Consider the following 16,732-nt stretch of genomic DNA (forward strand, 5'->3'; position numbering starts at 1 on the left):
AAAGACCAATTAGTGGGGGAAAAAGATCATAATTGGGCTGCCTGTCTAAACGCAGCCTAGGAGTGTCTGCATCTATACATTCACATACGTCCAAGTCGGTGTCAGTCTATATGTACATGTTATGCATATGTGTTTACACAGAGAGCCCAATTCTGATATATGGCCTAATTATTGATTTGATAGGTCAAAATACCAATTAGTGGCCCAAGATCAGAATTAGTCTGTCTGTGTAAACGCAGCCATTATGTGAATATGTGTGTGCGTGTGTTACCCTACTTGAAACGGTTGGGAGTGAGGAAATTAAGCAGGTGAAACAGCTCCTCCAGGTTGTTCTGTAGAGGAGTACCAGTCAGCAGCAGCTTGTGGTCAATCGTATAGTCATTCAGACGTCTGAAGAACTGAGGAGAGAAAACACAGGCAATAATGAATTGATTGATTGAACGATTGCTTGATTGTTGGACGTTCATTGTCTTTCAAGAGGAAATTCTGTAAGGTTTCACATTTTATTTGTGAAGTTTTCAGGTTTTATGATTAGCGAGAGTCTTCCTGGATGGCTCGGTATGGTCTTCCTCGAAGTGAGCATAGAATGTGTTGAGCTCGTCTGGGAGGGAGGCTTCAGTGGTCACCGCACAGCTGGATGTGCCTTTGTAGTCTTTGATCGTCTGTAGTCCTTGCCACATACGAAGTGAGTCTGAATTGTTGGACATTAATTCAGGTTTGAGTCTGTACTGTCTTTTTGCGTCCCTAACGGATAGCTCGTATCTGCTTGCCTTGTACTCGTATACATCGCGCACACGGCCAATGAAATTAAATTCTTACTTGCAGGTTCCTTCTCGACAATGCAACAACAATAAGAAATAATGAAAGATAAGAATGCGAGCATAAAGTAAATAACTCAGTAGAATATAATACATTTTTTAGCATAAGTATAATACAGGCATAAGTATAATACAGGAAGGCACAATTTATAGTCCAATATTTACACGTCTATTGGGGAAAGGGGGATGGGGGGGCAATTGTATAAATTGAGCAGTATAATAAGAGTCTGGTAGCACCAACTGTGAAGTGTGTGTAGCATTTTGTGTCGCCCTGACCATAGAGAGCTTTTTATTCTCTATGTTGGTTAGGCCGGGGTGTGACTAGAGGTGGGTCATCTAGGGGATTATGTTTCTATGTTGGCCATGTATGGTTCCCAATCAAGAGGCAGCTGTTTTTCGTTGTCTCTGATTGGGGATCATATTTAGGCAGCCATTTCCCCTTTGTGCTTTGTGGGATCTTGACTATGGATAGTTGCATGTTAGCACTATTGTTAGCGTCATGTTTAGTTTGAGATTTATTGTTTTGTTTTGCTGTGAGTTTCACTTAGAAAAAGAAAGATGTGGAACCCAGATCACGCTGCACTTTGGTCCAGTTATTATGACGATCGTGACAAGCATGAATGTGCGTGTGCATGAGTGAGTGCATGAGTGCTAAGGTGTGGAGAATCAGAGCAGGTGGTCAGTCCAGTTCAACTGTTCGGGAATCTGATGGCTTGTAGATACAAACGGAGTCTGTTGGTATCAGACCTCATGCTCCGATACTATCTTCACGATGGTAAGGGAGGGAACAGCTTGTGGCTGGGGTGTGTGGGGTCCTTGATTATGCTGTGGGCCTTCCTCAGGTGACTGTTTCAAGTAGATATCCTGGATGGGTGGACGCACGGTCCCAATGATGTACTGGGTCAGCTTCACCATCTGCTGGAGGGCCTTGTGGTCGTGGACGGAACAATTCCCATACCAGGCCGTGAAGCAACCGGTCAGGACGCTCTCGATGGTGCAGCGGTAGTGTTTGGAGAGAATTTCTTCAGCCACCTTAAGAAGTAGAAATTCTGTTGCGCCCTCTTGACAATGGTGGTGGTGGTGTTGGTCCATGACAAGTCCTCGGTGACGTGGACACGAGGAACTTAAAACTCTTGACTCTCTGTACTGTAGTCGTGGTGATGTGGATCAGGGAATGTTTCCTCCTGCTTCCTGAAGTCAACAATCACTTCCTTGGTTTTGCTGGTGTTGAGTGAGAGATTGTTGTCCTGGCACCACAATGCCAGTTCACTTACCTCCTCCCTATAGGCTGACTCGTCGTTGTTGGTTATCAGACCTACAACCGTTGTGCCATCAGCAAACTTGCTAATGGAGTTGGTGTCGTGCAAAGCCACGCAGTCGTGGGTGAACAGGGAGTACAGCAGAGGACTGAGGACACACCCCGGGGGAACACCTGTGTTAAGAGTCAGTGTGTAGGAGGTGTTGTTGCCAATCCTCACAGCCTGTGGTTTGCCCGTCAGGAATTCATGATCCAGTTGCAGAGGGTGGTGTCCGACCCAGGGCTCTGAGCTTGGTATCGAGTTTGGAGGGAACAATAGTGTTAAATGCTGAACTGTAGTCAATATACAGCATTCTCACATAGGTGTTCCTCTTGTCCAGATGTGTTACGGCCATGTGAATAGCGATGGAAATGGCATCTTCCGTGGATCTGTTGGAGCGGTAGGCAAATTGGAGTGGGTCCAGTGTGCCTGGCATGCTGACCTTGATGTGGGGCATGACCAGCCTCTCGAAGCACTTCGTGAGGACAGGGGCGAGCACGACGGCGAAAGTCATTTGGGCATGTCACCTTGTTTTTCATGGGCACTGGGATGATGGTGGTCTCCTTAAAGCAGGTGACGACTGCAGCCAGGGAGAGGGACAGGTTGAAGATGTCCGAGAAGACGCCTGCCAGCTGGTCAGCACACACGGAGGACACAGCCAGGGATGCCATCTGGGCCAGGGGCTTTGGGAGTACTCACTCGTTTGAGAGTTTTGCTCACGTCGCCCTCGGAGAGCGAAAGCACCTGGTCGTCTGGAGCAGCGAGAGTTTTCCTGGATGGCTCAGCACTGTCTGCCTCGAAGCGAGCATAGACTGTGTTGAGCTCGTCTGGGAGGGAGGCTTCGGTGGGCACCTCACAGCTGGATTTGCCTTTGTAGTATTTGGTAGTGTGTAGTCCTTGCCACATACGGAGTGAGTCTGAGTTGTCGAACGTCAATTCAAGGTTTGAGTCTGTATTGCCTTTGGCGTCCTTAATGGATTTGCGGAGCTGCTCGCCTTGTACGCGTGCCACCAAGTCATCGGGGTTCGTTCTGCTGACATTGAATGCTGCAGTACGGGCTATCAGCATTGTACGGATATCTCCGTTCATCCAGGGTTTTTGGTTGGGGCAGTGGTGTAGTGGTGCCTGGAAAAGTAGGTATACTCAAATTTTGCCAATTTTTCTCCAAACGGCCTGTCCGGCAAAGGAAAGGCACCCTGTCTGAAAAATTGAGAAACAATTACATACACTAGGAACCTACAATGATAAATCCCACATTGGTCTTTCACAGTCAGGCCAACCCAAGCTGTTCTATGCAGTAGGCTAATAGTAGGCCTACTATTGAAACTGATAAACTGAGTCAGAAATGTACAGGTTACAGATTTTACCCAATTTTGTTTCCAGGTTTTCGTTCTCAAAGTCACACGGTTTTTAACAGAAAAACAACATAATTGTATGTTCTAAGTCAATAACAATGCTTAAACCACATCAGGAGACCACCTTTGAGATCTGGGAAAATCAACATTTCTTAGATTAAAAAAAAAAGTTACCCTTTACTTCACGTGTGCAGGCACCTAGCACTATTGTTTGATTAGCATGTTTCTAGCACATGAGATGGAGTTTGCAAAGGAAAAGGCCACTGGAATTATGCAAATAATCATGATCTGTTTCTGACAGGTAGGATACTTTGTATCTAGCTAACATTTAATAGAGAAGGTTTTTGGGAAAGCCTTTCAATCTACCAGAAGATGGGTTTGCCTTTCATTAGCATCGCTATATTTGACCTGTTCCTTAATTGGTTTTACTTCATATTATGAGGCATGTCTTACCTTGCTTCAAAGTAGCATGTAGCCAAAATCTACCACAGAAACGTGAAGGCAATTATTTTTTATAAAGACTTCCTCATATGTGTTCTATTGGTTTTCTTTCAACTTTGTTTCATTGTCTAGCAGCCAAAGGCATCATCCTAATCATGTTAGTCACTCATGTTGCTATGCCCTCCAACGAAACATCAAACAGGCAAAGCGTCAATACAGGACCAAGATCAAATCGTACTACACCGGCTCAGACGCACTTCGGATGTGGCAGGGCTCGCAAACTGTTACAGACTACAAAGGGAAGCACAGCTGAGAGCTGCCCAGTGACAAGAGCCTACCAGACGAGCTAAATAACTTTTATCCTCACTTCGAGGCAAATAACACTGAAACATGCATGAGAGCTTCAGCTGTTCCGGACGACTGTGAGATCACACTCTCCGCAGCCGATGTGAGTAAGACCTTTAAACAGGTCAACATTCACAAGGCCGAAGGGCCAGACGGATTACCAGGATGTGTACTCCGAGCATGACCTGACCAACTGGCAAATGTCTTCACTGACATGTTCAACTACTCCCTGTCTGAGTCAGTAATACCACCATAGTCCCTGTGCCCAAGAACACTAAGGTAACCTGCTTAAAACTTGTTGGGGATAGGGGGCAGTATTTTCACTTTGGATGAATTAAGTGCCCATAGTGAACTTCATCCTACTCTGTCCTAGATTGCTAATATATGCATATTATTATTACTAATGGATAGAAAACACTCTGAAGTTTCTAAAACTGTTTGAATTATGTCTGTGAGTATAACAGAACTCATAGGGCAGGCAATCTTCCAAACAGGAAGTGAAATTCTGAATACATGTCTAATTTTAAGTCATCACCTATCCACTTGCAAATAAGATATGGATCTGGAAGTACTTCCTACGCCTTCAACTAGATGTCCTCATTCAGTAGAACGTGGAATGGAGCTTCTGGTGATTAAGAAGTGAGTATACAGCAATGCCCACTGAAGAATACGTGGGTATATGGCATATACCTGCGTATACCCTCCACTACACCACCGGGTTGGGGTATGTCTGGATTCTTATTGTGGGTACAACATCATCAACACATTTCCTATTGAAGCCTGTGACTGACGGTGTATATTCCTCAATGTTGATGGATGAGTCCTGGGTGGATGAATCTTTGACCGTATTCCAATCAGTATTCTCAAAACAGTCCTGCAGCATTGAGTCTGCCTCCTCTGTCCAGCGCCTCACTATTCTCTGTGTTGGTGTCTCCTTCTTGAGTTGCTGCGTGTAGGACGGGGGAGTAGGAACAGAGAGACGTGATCTGATTGGCCAAAGTTAAATACAGTACAAACGCACACACACACACACACACACACACACACAAAACCAAACAGGTGCAGCCTACCTTGCTCTGGTTGTTCTTGAGGCGGTGGGCTTCGTCCACCACTAGACAGGCCCAGTCTATAGACTTCAGGGAGGTCTGGTCTATCGTCACCAGCTCATAGGACGTCAACAGGACATGGAACTTTATAGGGGCTTCTCTCTGGAGAGGAGAGAGAGAGAGGAGGAGGGGGGATAGAGGGGAGAGAGAGAGAGGAGGAGGGGGGATAGAGAGGGGAGAGAGAGAGGAGGGGGCGGATAGAGGGGAGATAGAGAGGGGAGAGAGGGAGAGGGACAGAGAGAAACAGAAGCAGATATTTGATTTTTTTTCTTTTTTAGAAGATGGGATGAACAGATCTGAGCTTTCTCTCATGTCGTTCCTCTGCCCCCTCCTCCCCACCTTCCCTCCCTCCCTCCCGTCCGTCCTCACCCTCAGTTTGAAGGTTTTCCTCCCTCCCCGTACGGCCGTGTCGTCGAAGGTCAGCTCGTTCTCTCTGATGATGGCTCTGCTGTCCTTGTCCCCTGTGTAGGTCACCACGTAGAAGTCAGGGGCCCACATCTCAAACTCTCTCTCCCAGTTAATGATGGTGGAGAGGGGGGCACTCACCAGGAACGGGCCCCTAGTGTGGCCCTTGGTAGGGGGGGGAAGAAGGTAGGAGAGATTTTTTTTATACAAAGATGAATAGAATACTTTATTATTCTATTAAAATGACAACATGATACTCAAGAGGGAATTTGCATAGCACAGAGAACACAGGGCTCCTAACGGTGCCGTCCTACCTCTTTGAAGAGTGAGTAGAGGAAGACGATGGTCTGGATAGTCTTGCCCAGCCCCATCTCGTCTGCCAGGATGGTGTCAGTGCCCTGTGCCCAGGAAAAACGCAGCCAGTTGAGTCCCTCCAGCTGGTAGAGGTGCAGAGTGCCCCCCGTCGCCGTCACAAAGTCTGGCTGCTCCTCGTACTTTATCGTAGGCTGGAAGATAAAGAGAAAGAGGGATGGTGATGTAAGGGGGGAAAAATGGAGATAAATATCATTGACATCATTGTACAGAATGACACTAGAGTTTTGACTTGGTGGTGAGAGTTGATCGGCTACCGGAATGACGACCAATAGATGTGGCCGTTACAGAGTGAGTGAGCCAATCAGAACTCACGTCGTTGACAGGTGATCTGTGGGGGTCTTCACTCTCTTCCATCCTCATCCTCCTCATCCTCCTCGGCATGTCTGGGGCCTCCTTCATCACCTCATCCCTGAACCAGTCAATCAATCGATCCATCAATCAATCTATCAATCATCAATCCAGTGTCCCTGAGCTATTTACAACAGCATACAAGGTTTGCCAAACTTGGTTTGTGATGTAGAACTGTGTTGACATGTTGACACTGACATTATTAAGACAGATTCACTGTAGTAGTGTTAAGTGCCAACATGGATGCCATTTGGCCAGTCCACTAGTCCAGTACCTGTGTGCCCAGTAGTTGGCCTTGTGAATGACAAACTCTGGCATCTCCAGGTCGTCTCTCTCCCATGTGCACTGGTCGTAGGTCAGGTCTCTCCACTTGACCAGGTAGTGGTATATCCCTTTCTTGTCCATACTGGGAAACACACACACACGTACACACACATTATGGACAGAACTGCACACAATAATAAACTAGCACACACACACATACATACACACACACCTGCCTCACACATACACCTCGCCCACCCACCCCCAACACACCCCACACGCACACGTACCTGTGGTTGATGATGCGGTGGACCATCATCCATTCAGGCTTGATGCCATATTTATAGAACTTGTCATCCAGGGCAGCATAGTCGGGGTCTTTCAGCCTCCTCTTCTCACTCTTAACACTCTCCTCCTCTCCCCCCGACCCATAGTCCAGACTGGGAGGCTCGTCCATATCTGTCTTCCTCTGGTAGTTACGGAACATCACCGAGTGGAAGATCTCCAGCTAGACGGATGGTAAAGAAGAGAAAAAAGAAGAGAGGAATAGATGGAGGAAAGAGAGAATGTGTTGAATGAAAACAAGGAAGGGAAGTGTGTAGGATACTTGCATGCTAAGCGTCTTGTCGTTTTTCATATCATTACATTAGCCTCTCTTCCAACTGTTTCACTCTCTCTCTCTCTCTCTCCTTCCCTCCCTGCCTACTTCTCTCTCCCTTTCCTCTCCTCTCCCTCTATTTCCCTCTCACCTGCAGTTCAGTGATCCAGGTACAGTGCCAGTAGGACTGTCCAGTCAGCTTGACAAAGAACTCCCTCTCAGCCCTGCCCTTCATGGGGGGTGGCGGAGGAGCATCAGGAGGGGTATCGGGGGCGGGAGGCATGGGTACAGGATCGGGGGGCTCGCCCCATCGCCAGTGGAGGATCCTCTGCACCCTGCCCTTGATAGCAGGACACTGGGGGTAGAAGATGAAAATGAAGCATCAGAATAGATTAGAGTAAGGTAAAGTAGAGTAGATCGAATAGAATACAATAGGAAAACTTTATTGTCCACACAATGTGGACATTTTGCATTTGGCCTCGTAGTGGCATTGTGCACATAATGATAACAAACAAACAAGACTTACAGTGCAGCGTGGACACAGCCACTCTCCGTTGGGGATCTCAGGCAGGGGCGGGTTGAGACAGTGGATGTGGTAGGAGGAAGTGCATGTGTCACAGCATAATAGTTCCCCCCCATCTTTACAGACCCTGCAGAACTCAATGTGGTCATCCTCCTCTTCCTCCAGTCCTACCAGCAGTCCAACACCAGGTACCTCTGGTACCACCATGTCCTCACTCTCCTCCTCAAACTCCTCAAAGTCCTCATCCTTCGCTTCCCACTGGATCCCCTCTTTCTCCTGCAGGAAAAGAGGAGAGGAGGACAGGAGAAGAGGAGAGGAGAGAAAGAGGACAGGACAGTAGAGGGGAAGAGGAGAGGAGGAGGACAGGAGAAGAGGAGAGGAGGAGGACAGGAAAAGAGGAGAAGAGTGCATGTTGAATTAATAGGTAAATAAAATAATTTGATCCATTATCATCATCATTGGTTGGGTTTATATGTCTGATGATACCTTACAGTACATTCAGAAAGTACTCAGACCCCTTGACTTTATCCATACCCATTTTGTTACGTTACAGCCTTATTCTAAAATGTATCAAATAAAAAAAACTCTCATCAATAAACACAAAATACCCTAAAAAAACAAGGCAAAAACAGGTTTTTAGAAATGTTTGCAAATGTATAAAATAAAAAATCTGAAATACCTTACTTACATAAGTATTCAGACCCTTTGGTATGAGACTCGAAATTGAGCTCAGGTGCATCCTGTTTCCATGAATCATCCTTGAGATTTTTCTACAACTTGATTGGAGTCCACCTGTGGTAAATTCAATTGATTGGACATGATTTGGAAAGGCACACACCTGTCTGTATAAGGTCCCACAGTTGACAGAGCATGTCAGAGCAAAAAACAAGCCATAAGGTCGAAGAAATTGTCCATAGAGCTCAGAGACAGGAATGTGTTGAGGCACATATCTGGGGAAGGGTACCAAGATATTTCTGCAGCATTGAAGGTCCCCAAGAACACAGTGGCCTCCAGAATTCTTAAAGGGAAGAAGTTTGGAACCCAAGACTCCGCCGGGCCAAACTGACCAATCGGGGGAGGAGGGCCTTGGTCAGGGAGGTGACCAAGAACTCGACGGAGCTCCACAGTTCCTCTGTGGAGATGGAATAACCTTCCAGAAGGAAAACCATCTCAGCAGCACTCCACCAATCAGGCCTTTATGGTAGAGTGGCAAGCTGAAAGCCACTCAGTTTTTCAACGGCAGGGAGACGAGTCAGGATCGAGGGAAAGATGAACAGAGCAAAGTACAGAGAGATCCTTGATGAAAACCTGCTCCAAAGCGCTCAGGACCTCAGAATGGGGCGAAGGTTCACCTTCCAACAGGACAACGACCCTAAGCACACAGCCAAAACAACGCAGGAGTGTCTTCGGGAAAAGTCTCTGAATGTCCTTGAGTGGCCCACCCAGAGCCCGGACTTGAACCCGATCGAACATCTCTGGAGAGACCTGAAAATAGCTGTGCAGCGAAGCTCCACATCCAACCTGAAAGAGCTTGAGAGGATCAGCAGAGAAGAATGGGAGAAACTCCCCAAATACAGATGTGGAAAGCTTTTAGCTTAAGAAGACTCAAGGCTGTAATCACTGACTGAAAGTGCTTCAACAAAGTACTGAGTAAAGGGTCTGAATACTTACGTACAGTTGAAGTCGGAAGTTTACATACACTTAGGTTGGAGTCATTAAAACTCATTTTTCAACCACTCCAAAAATGTCATGTTAACAAACTATAGTTTTGTCAAGTCAGTTAGTACATCTACTTTGTGCATGACAAGTAATTTTTCAACAATTGTTTACAGACAGATTATTTAACTTATAATTCACTGTATCACAATTCCAGTGGGTCAGAAGTTTACATACACTAAGTTGATTGTGCCTTTTAATAGTTTGGAAAATTCCATAAAATGATATCATAGCTTTAGAAGCTTCTGATAGGCTAATTGACATAATTTGAGTCAATTGAAGGTGTACCTGTGGATGTATTTCAAGGCCTACCTTCAAACTCAGTGCCTCTTTGCTTGACATCATGGGAAAATAAAAATAAATTGTAGACCTTCACAAGTCTGGTTCATCCTTGGGAGCAATTTCAAAACGCCTGAAGGTACCATGATCATCTGTACAAACAATAGTACGCAAGTATAAACACCATGGGACCATGCAGCCGTCATAGCGCTCAGGAAGGAGACGTGTTCTATCTCCTAGAGATGAACGTACTTTGGTGCGAAAAGTGCAAATGAATCCCAGAACAACAGCAAAGGACCATGTGAAGATGCTGGACGAAACAGGTACAAAAGTATCTATATCCCCAGTAAAAACGAGTCCTATATCGACATAACCTGAAAGGCCGCTCAGCAAGGAAGAAGCCACTGCTCCAAAACCGCAATAAAAAAGCCAGACTACGGTTTGCAACTGCACATGAGGACAAAGATTGTACTTTTTGGAGAAATGTCCTCTGGTCTGATGAAATAAAAATAGAACTGTTTGGCCATAATGACCATCATTATGTTTGGAGGAAAAAGGGGGAGGCTTGCAAGCCAAAGAACACCATCCCAACCTTGAAGCACGGGGGTGGCAGCATCATGTTGTGGGGGTGCTTTGCTGTAGGAGGGACTGGTGCACTTCACAAAATAGATGACATCATGAGGCAAAACAAATATGTGGATATATTGAAGCAACGTCTCAAGACATCAGTCAGGAAGTTAAAGCTTGGTCGCAAATGGGTCTTCCAAATGGACAATGACCCCAAGCATACTTCCAAATTTGTGGCAAAATGGCTTAAGGACAACAAAGTCAAGGTATTGGAGTGGCCAACACAAAGCCCTGACCTAAATTCCATAGAAAATTTGTTGGCAGAACTGAAAAAGTGTGTGCGAGCTAGGAAGCCTACAAACCTGACTCAGTTACACCAGCTCTGTCAGGAGGAATGGGCCAAAATTCACCCAATTTATTGTGGGAAGTTTGTGGAAGGCTACCTGAAATGTTTGACCCAAGTTGAACAATTTAAAGGCAATGCTACCAAATACTAATTGAGTGTATGTAAACTTCTGACCCACTGTGAATGTGATGAAAGAAATAAAAGCTGAAATAAATCACTCTTTCTACTATTTTCTGACATTTCACGTTCTTAAAATAAAGTGGTGATCCTAACTGACCTAAAACAGGGAATTTTTACTTGTATTAAATGTCAGGAATTGTGAAAAACTGAGTTTAAATATCTTTGGCTAAGGTGTATGTAAGCTTCCGACTTCAACTGTTTTGACATTTTTTTATTTAGCAAAAATACCTAAAAACATTTTTTTCTTTGTCATTATGGGGTATTGTGTGTAGACTGAGGAGGGGAAAAAAAAAACAATTTAATCAATTTTAGAATAAGGCTGGAACGTAACAAAATGTGTAAAAAGTCAAGTGGTCTGAATACTTTCCGAAAGCACACTGTGAATAGAGTACACACTAACAGTAGCATTACACGCAGCTCGGTCTGTAATGCTGACATAAACAATCAGTCAAAAAGGCAGACTTGAGGATTACGGTACGGTACGGTACTCACACAGTGTGGGCAACTCCACTTGCCCTCAGGGGCCTTCTCCAGCTCAGGCTCCAGACAGACCAGGTGGTAGGCCCGAGGACAGGTGTCACACAGAATGATCTCCCCTCCCTGCTGGCACACCTCACAGTAGTCCTGGTGGTCTGTCTCATAACCATCCCCCTCCACCTCACCCTCATCCAGCACTGTGTGTGAGAGAGAGAGAGAGAGAGAGAGAGAGAGAGAGAGAGAGAGAGAGAGAGAGAGAAAATGGGGAGGGAAAAATGAGGAGGGAAAAGGGATAAGAGAGAGGGGTGGGAGAGAGGGAGAAGGAGAAAAGACAGAGACACATCACATGCTGAGCATAAGTCAGACAGATTCAGAGTTTATAACCTTTTTTTATGGAACATTTTGTTTACTTTTCTTATTCTTCTTGGCCGGACGTCCTCTCTTGTTCTTCTTGACCTGGGAGGAGCTGTCGGAGCGGACCGAGGAGCTGTGGACACTGGAGTCCTCTTGCAGCGAGTCCTCCTCATCAACATCATCACCACTCTGAGAGGAAGGGATGGAGTTAGATATATACATGAACTCAGCAAAAAAAGTAACGTCCCTTTTTCAGGACGCTGTCTTTCAAAGATCATTTGTAAAAATCCAAATAACTTCACAGATCTTCATTGTAAAGGGTTTAAACACTGTTTCCCATGCTTGTTGAATGAACCATAAACAATTCATCAACATGCACCTGTGGAACAGTGGTTAAGACACTAACAGCTTACAGACGGTAGGCAATTAAGGTCACAGTTATGAAAACTTAGGACACTAAAGAGGCCTTTCTACTGACTCGGAAAAACCCCAAAACAAAGATGCCCAGGGTCCCTACTCATCTGCGTGAACATGCCTTAGGCATGCTGTAAGGAGGCATGAGGACTGCAGATGTGGCCAGGGCAATAAATTGCAATGTCCGTACTGCGAGACGCCTAACACAGTGCTACAGGGAGACAGGACGGACAACTGATCGTCCTCGCAGTGGCAGACCACGAGTAACAGCACCTGAACAGAATCGGTACATCTGAACATCACACCTGCGGGACAGGTACAGGATGGAAACAACACGATCCCTCCATCAGTGCTCAGACTGTCCGCAATAGGCTGAGACAGGCTGGACTGAGGGCTTGTAGGACTGTTGTAAGGCAGGTCCTCACCAGACATCGTCGCTGGACAAGACAGGACTGGCAAAAAGTGCTCTTCACTGACGAGTCACGGTTTTGTCTCACCAGGGGTGATGGTCGGATTCGCGTTTACCGTCGAAGGAATGAGCATTACACCGAGGCCTGTACTCTGGAGTGGGATCGATTTGGAGGTGGAGGGTCCATCATGGTCTGGGGCGGTCACAGCATCATCGCACTGAGCTTGTTGTCATTACAGGCAATCTCAACGCTGTGCGTTACAGGGAAGACATCCTCCTCCCTCATGTGGTACCCTTCCTGTAGGCTCACCCTGACATGAACCTCCAGCATGACAATGCCACCAGCCATACTGCTCGTTCTGTGAGTGATTTCCTGCAAGACAGGAATGTCAGTGTTCTGGCGTGGCCAGCGAAGAGCCCGGATCTAAATACTGGGACCTATTGGATCGGAGGGTGAGGGCTATGCCCATTCCCCCCAAAAATGTCTGGAAACTTGCAGATGCATTGGTGGAAGAGTGGGGTAACATTTCACACCAAGAACTGGCAAATCTGGTGCAGTCCATGAGAAGATGCACTGCAGTACTTAATGCAGCTGGTGGCCACACCAGATACTGACAGTTACTTTTGACCCCCGCTTTGTTCAGGGACACATTATTCAATTTCTGTTAGTCACATGTCTGTGGGTGAATTTTGTCCCATTCCTCCTGACACAGCTGGTGTAACTGAATCAGGTTTGCAGGCCTCCTTGATCGCACACGCTTTTTCACTTCTGCCCACATTTTCTATGTGATTGATGTCAGGGCTTTGTGATGGCCACTCTAATATCTTGACTTTGTTGTCCTTAAGCCATTTTGCCACAACTTTGGAAGTATGCTTGGGGTCATTGTCCATTTGGAAGACCCATTTGCGACCAAGCTTTAACTTCCTGACTGATGTCTTGAGACGTTGCTTCAATATATCCACAGAATTTTCCTCCCTCATGATGCCATCTATTTTGTGAAGTGCACCAGTCCCTCCTGCAGCAAAGCACCCCCACTACATGATGCTGCCACCCCTGTGCATCACGGTTGGGATGGTGTTCTTCGGCTTGCAAGCCTACCCCTTTTTCCTCCAAACATAACGATGGTCATTATGGCCAAACAGTTCTATTTTTATTTCATCAGACCAGAGGACATTTCTCCAACAAGTACGATCTTTGTCCCCATGTGCAGTTGCAATCCGTAGTCTGGCTTTTTTATGGCGGTTTTGGAGCAGTGGCTTCTTCCTTGCTGAGCGGCCTTTCAGGTTATGTCGCTATAGGACTCGTTTTACTGGGGAAATACCTGTTTACTCCAGTATCTTCACAAGGTCCTTTGCTGTTGTTCTGGGATTGATTTGCACTTTTCGCACCAAAGTATGTTCATCTCTAGGAGACAGAACGCGTCTCCTTCCTGAGCGCTATGACGGCTGTGTTGTCCCATGGTGTTTATACTTGCGTACTATTGTTTGTACAGATGAACGTGGTACCTTCAGGCGTTTGGAAATTGCTCCCAAGGATGAACTAGGCTTGTGGATGTCTACAATTGTTTTTCTGAAGTCTTGGCTGATTTCTTTTGATTTTCCCACAATGTCAAGAAAAGAGGCACTGAGTTTGAAGGTAGGCCTTGAAATACATCCACAGGTACACCTCCAATTGACTCAAATGATGTCATTTAGCCTATCAGAAGCTTCAAAAGCCATGACATAATTTTCTGGAATATTCCAAGCTGTTTAAAGGCACAGTTAACTTCTGTCCCACTGGAATTGTGATACAGTGAATTATAAGTGAAATAATCTGACTGTAAACAATTGTTGGAAAAATGACTTGTCATGCACACAGTTGGTGTCCTAACCGACTTGCCAAAACTATAGTTTGTTAACAAGAAATTTGTGGAGTGGGTGAAAAACTAGTTTTAATGACTCCAACTTAAGTGTATGTAAACTTCCGACTTCAACTGTATCTATCTATCTATCTATCTATCTATCTATCTATATATATATATATATATATATATATATATACACTGTGTACAACGTGAAACACCAAATAATGCATGCAGAGCAGAATTAGACCGATACCTTCTAATTATCTAAATCCAGAAAAGAGCCATCTACAACAACCTAATAGGAAGTGATTCTCAAACCTTCCATAACAAAGCCATCACCTACAGAGAGATGAACCTGGAGAAGAGTCACCTAAGCAAGCTAGTCCTGTGGCTCTGTTCACAAACAAAAACAGGCCCTGCAGAGCCCCAGGACAGCAACAAAATTAGACCCAACCAAATCATGAGAAAACAAAAAGAGAATTACTTGACACATTGGAAAGAACAGAGCAACCTAGAATGCTATTTGGCCCTAAACAGAGAGTGCACAGTGACAGAATACCTGACCACTGTGACTGACCCAAAATAAAAGGAAACTTTTGACTATGTACACACTCAGTGAGCAAAGCCTTGCTCCTGGCTCTCAAGAGAATACAGGCTATGTGCACACTGCCCATAAAATGAGGTGGAAACTGAGCTGCACTTCCTAACCTCCTGCCAAATGTGTGACCATATCAGATACACATATTTCCTTCAGATTACACAGACCAACAAAGAATTTGAAAACAAACCCAATTTTGATAAACTCCCATATCTATTTGGTGAAATACCACAGTGTGCCACCACAGCAGCAAGATCTGTGACCTGTTGCCACAAGAAAAGGGCAACCAGTGAAGAACAAACACCATTGTAAATACAACCCATATTTATGTTTATTTATTTTCCCTTTTGTACTTTAACTATTTGCACATAATATGAAATATGAAATGTCTTTATTCTTTTGGAACTTTTGTGAGTGTAACATTTACGGTACATTTTTTATTGTTTGTTTCACTTTTGTTTATCTATTTCACTTGCCTTGGCAATGTAAACATATGTTTCCCATGCCAATAAAGCCCTTAAATTGAACTGAACTGAATTGAGAGAGAGAGAGAGAGAGAGAGAGAGAGAGAGAGAGAGAGAGAGAGAGAGAGAGAGGGGAGAGAAACACCGATCTGTCGACTCTCATACACCAGCATGCTCCCACATACATTGGCCTACACCGCACATCTTTAGATCCAAATTCACAGCATTATAATACTTACAGAGCTGCTCTTCTTTCTCTTGTTGCCTAAGGCCCCCAGTTTTATGCGTATGGGGGACATCTTCTTGGCTTTAGCTACTGAAGCCGCTACTGCTGCTGCCACCGCCTTCTTCCTCTCAGCCAGAACACGAGGACTCTTACTGCGACTCTTCTTATACCCAGGGCCTGAGAAACAGGGACAGAATGAAGTCAAGATTTCTACTAGTGCTCTAGTGCGGGATTTCCCAAACCTCTCCTTGGGGTCCTCAGACGTTTCACATATTTGTTCTTGCCCTAAACTGGCACACCAGATTAAATTAGTCGACTATCACCCAAACCCTTGATCAGGGCTACAACATGTCTGAGGGTCCAGACTACAATTTGGGACCAATTCCATTTCAATTCAATCAGTCCTTGCTATACATGACACACTCCACCACTCCACCCTTCTCTCTCATCCTCTGACCTTTGCCCTCTTTGGTCTTGGCCTTGCGGAGCGGGGGAGGCGGGGGTGGCGGCAGGGGGGGCGGCCGTGGGGGTTGGGGCTGCTTCCTGGGTGGAGGTGGCTCCGGGGATGGGGTTGCCGCGGAGACCTGCTCAGCGACGGCAATGGCGGCGGCGGCGGCTGCAGCTGCCACGGCTGCAGCACCGGAGCCCTTGAAGGGGTTGTTAGAGCTGAACTCCCTCCACTTGACCCCCAGGATGGTCATCATCTTAGACATGGGGATCTTAGGGTTCTTCTTGGCGATCATGGGCCTGGGAAGATGAAGAGGCAGGTGAGGAAGAAGAGCTGAGTGTTTGATGTACAGAACAGTAATGACAATTGATTTTGAACAGTGTGGCAAATAATCTTGAACTTGAAAATAAACTTGAACTAGAAATGGTTGTTTCTGAGGGATTGTGAATGGAGGGAATTGTTCCATGGTTGGTAGTGAACTAGACAACTGAAATAAACAATAACTCATTGAGTCATCTCACTGACAGTCAATCA

At 45.6% G+C, this 16,732-nt stretch overlaps 1 protein-coding gene across 7 annotated transcripts in view; it reads right to left on the reverse strand.

The window, feature by feature from the left end:
• Positions 1–16,732, reverse strand: part of LOC115138052 (chromodomain-helicase-DNA-binding protein 3-like) — a 56,016-nt gene that overhangs the window by 36,156 nt on the left and 3,128 nt on the right. For all 7 annotated transcript variants that reach the window (XM_029674449.2, XM_065025443.1, XM_029674445.2 and 4 more), the window contains exons 5-17: positions 16,208–16,497; positions 15,764–15,927; positions 11,852–11,984; positions 11,457–11,638; positions 7,880–8,152; positions 7,505–7,708; positions 7,046–7,263; positions 6,766–6,897; positions 6,456–6,552; positions 6,083–6,274; positions 5,733–5,933; positions 5,328–5,465; positions 277–398 (exon numbers count right to left, since the gene is read on the reverse strand). In XM_029674449.2, coding sequence (XP_029530309.1) covers positions 277–398; positions 5,328–5,465; positions 5,733–5,933; positions 6,083–6,274; positions 6,456–6,552; positions 6,766–6,897; positions 7,046–7,263; positions 7,505–7,708; positions 7,880–8,152; positions 11,457–11,638; positions 11,852–11,984; positions 15,764–15,927; positions 16,208–16,497 — 2,346 coding nt within the window. The remainder of the gene's footprint in view (positions 1–276; positions 399–5,327; positions 5,466–5,732; positions 5,934–6,082; positions 6,275–6,455; positions 6,553–6,765; positions 6,898–7,045; positions 7,264–7,504; positions 7,709–7,879; positions 8,153–11,456; positions 11,639–11,851; positions 11,985–15,763; positions 15,928–16,207; positions 16,498–16,732) is intronic.

This window comes from Oncorhynchus nerka, linkage group LG12 (genome assembly GCF_034236695.1).
Source record: "Oncorhynchus nerka isolate Pitt River linkage group LG12, Oner_Uvic_2.0, whole genome shotgun sequence".
Classification (NCBI taxonomy): domain Eukaryota; kingdom Metazoa; phylum Chordata; class Actinopteri; order Salmoniformes; family Salmonidae; genus Oncorhynchus; species Oncorhynchus nerka.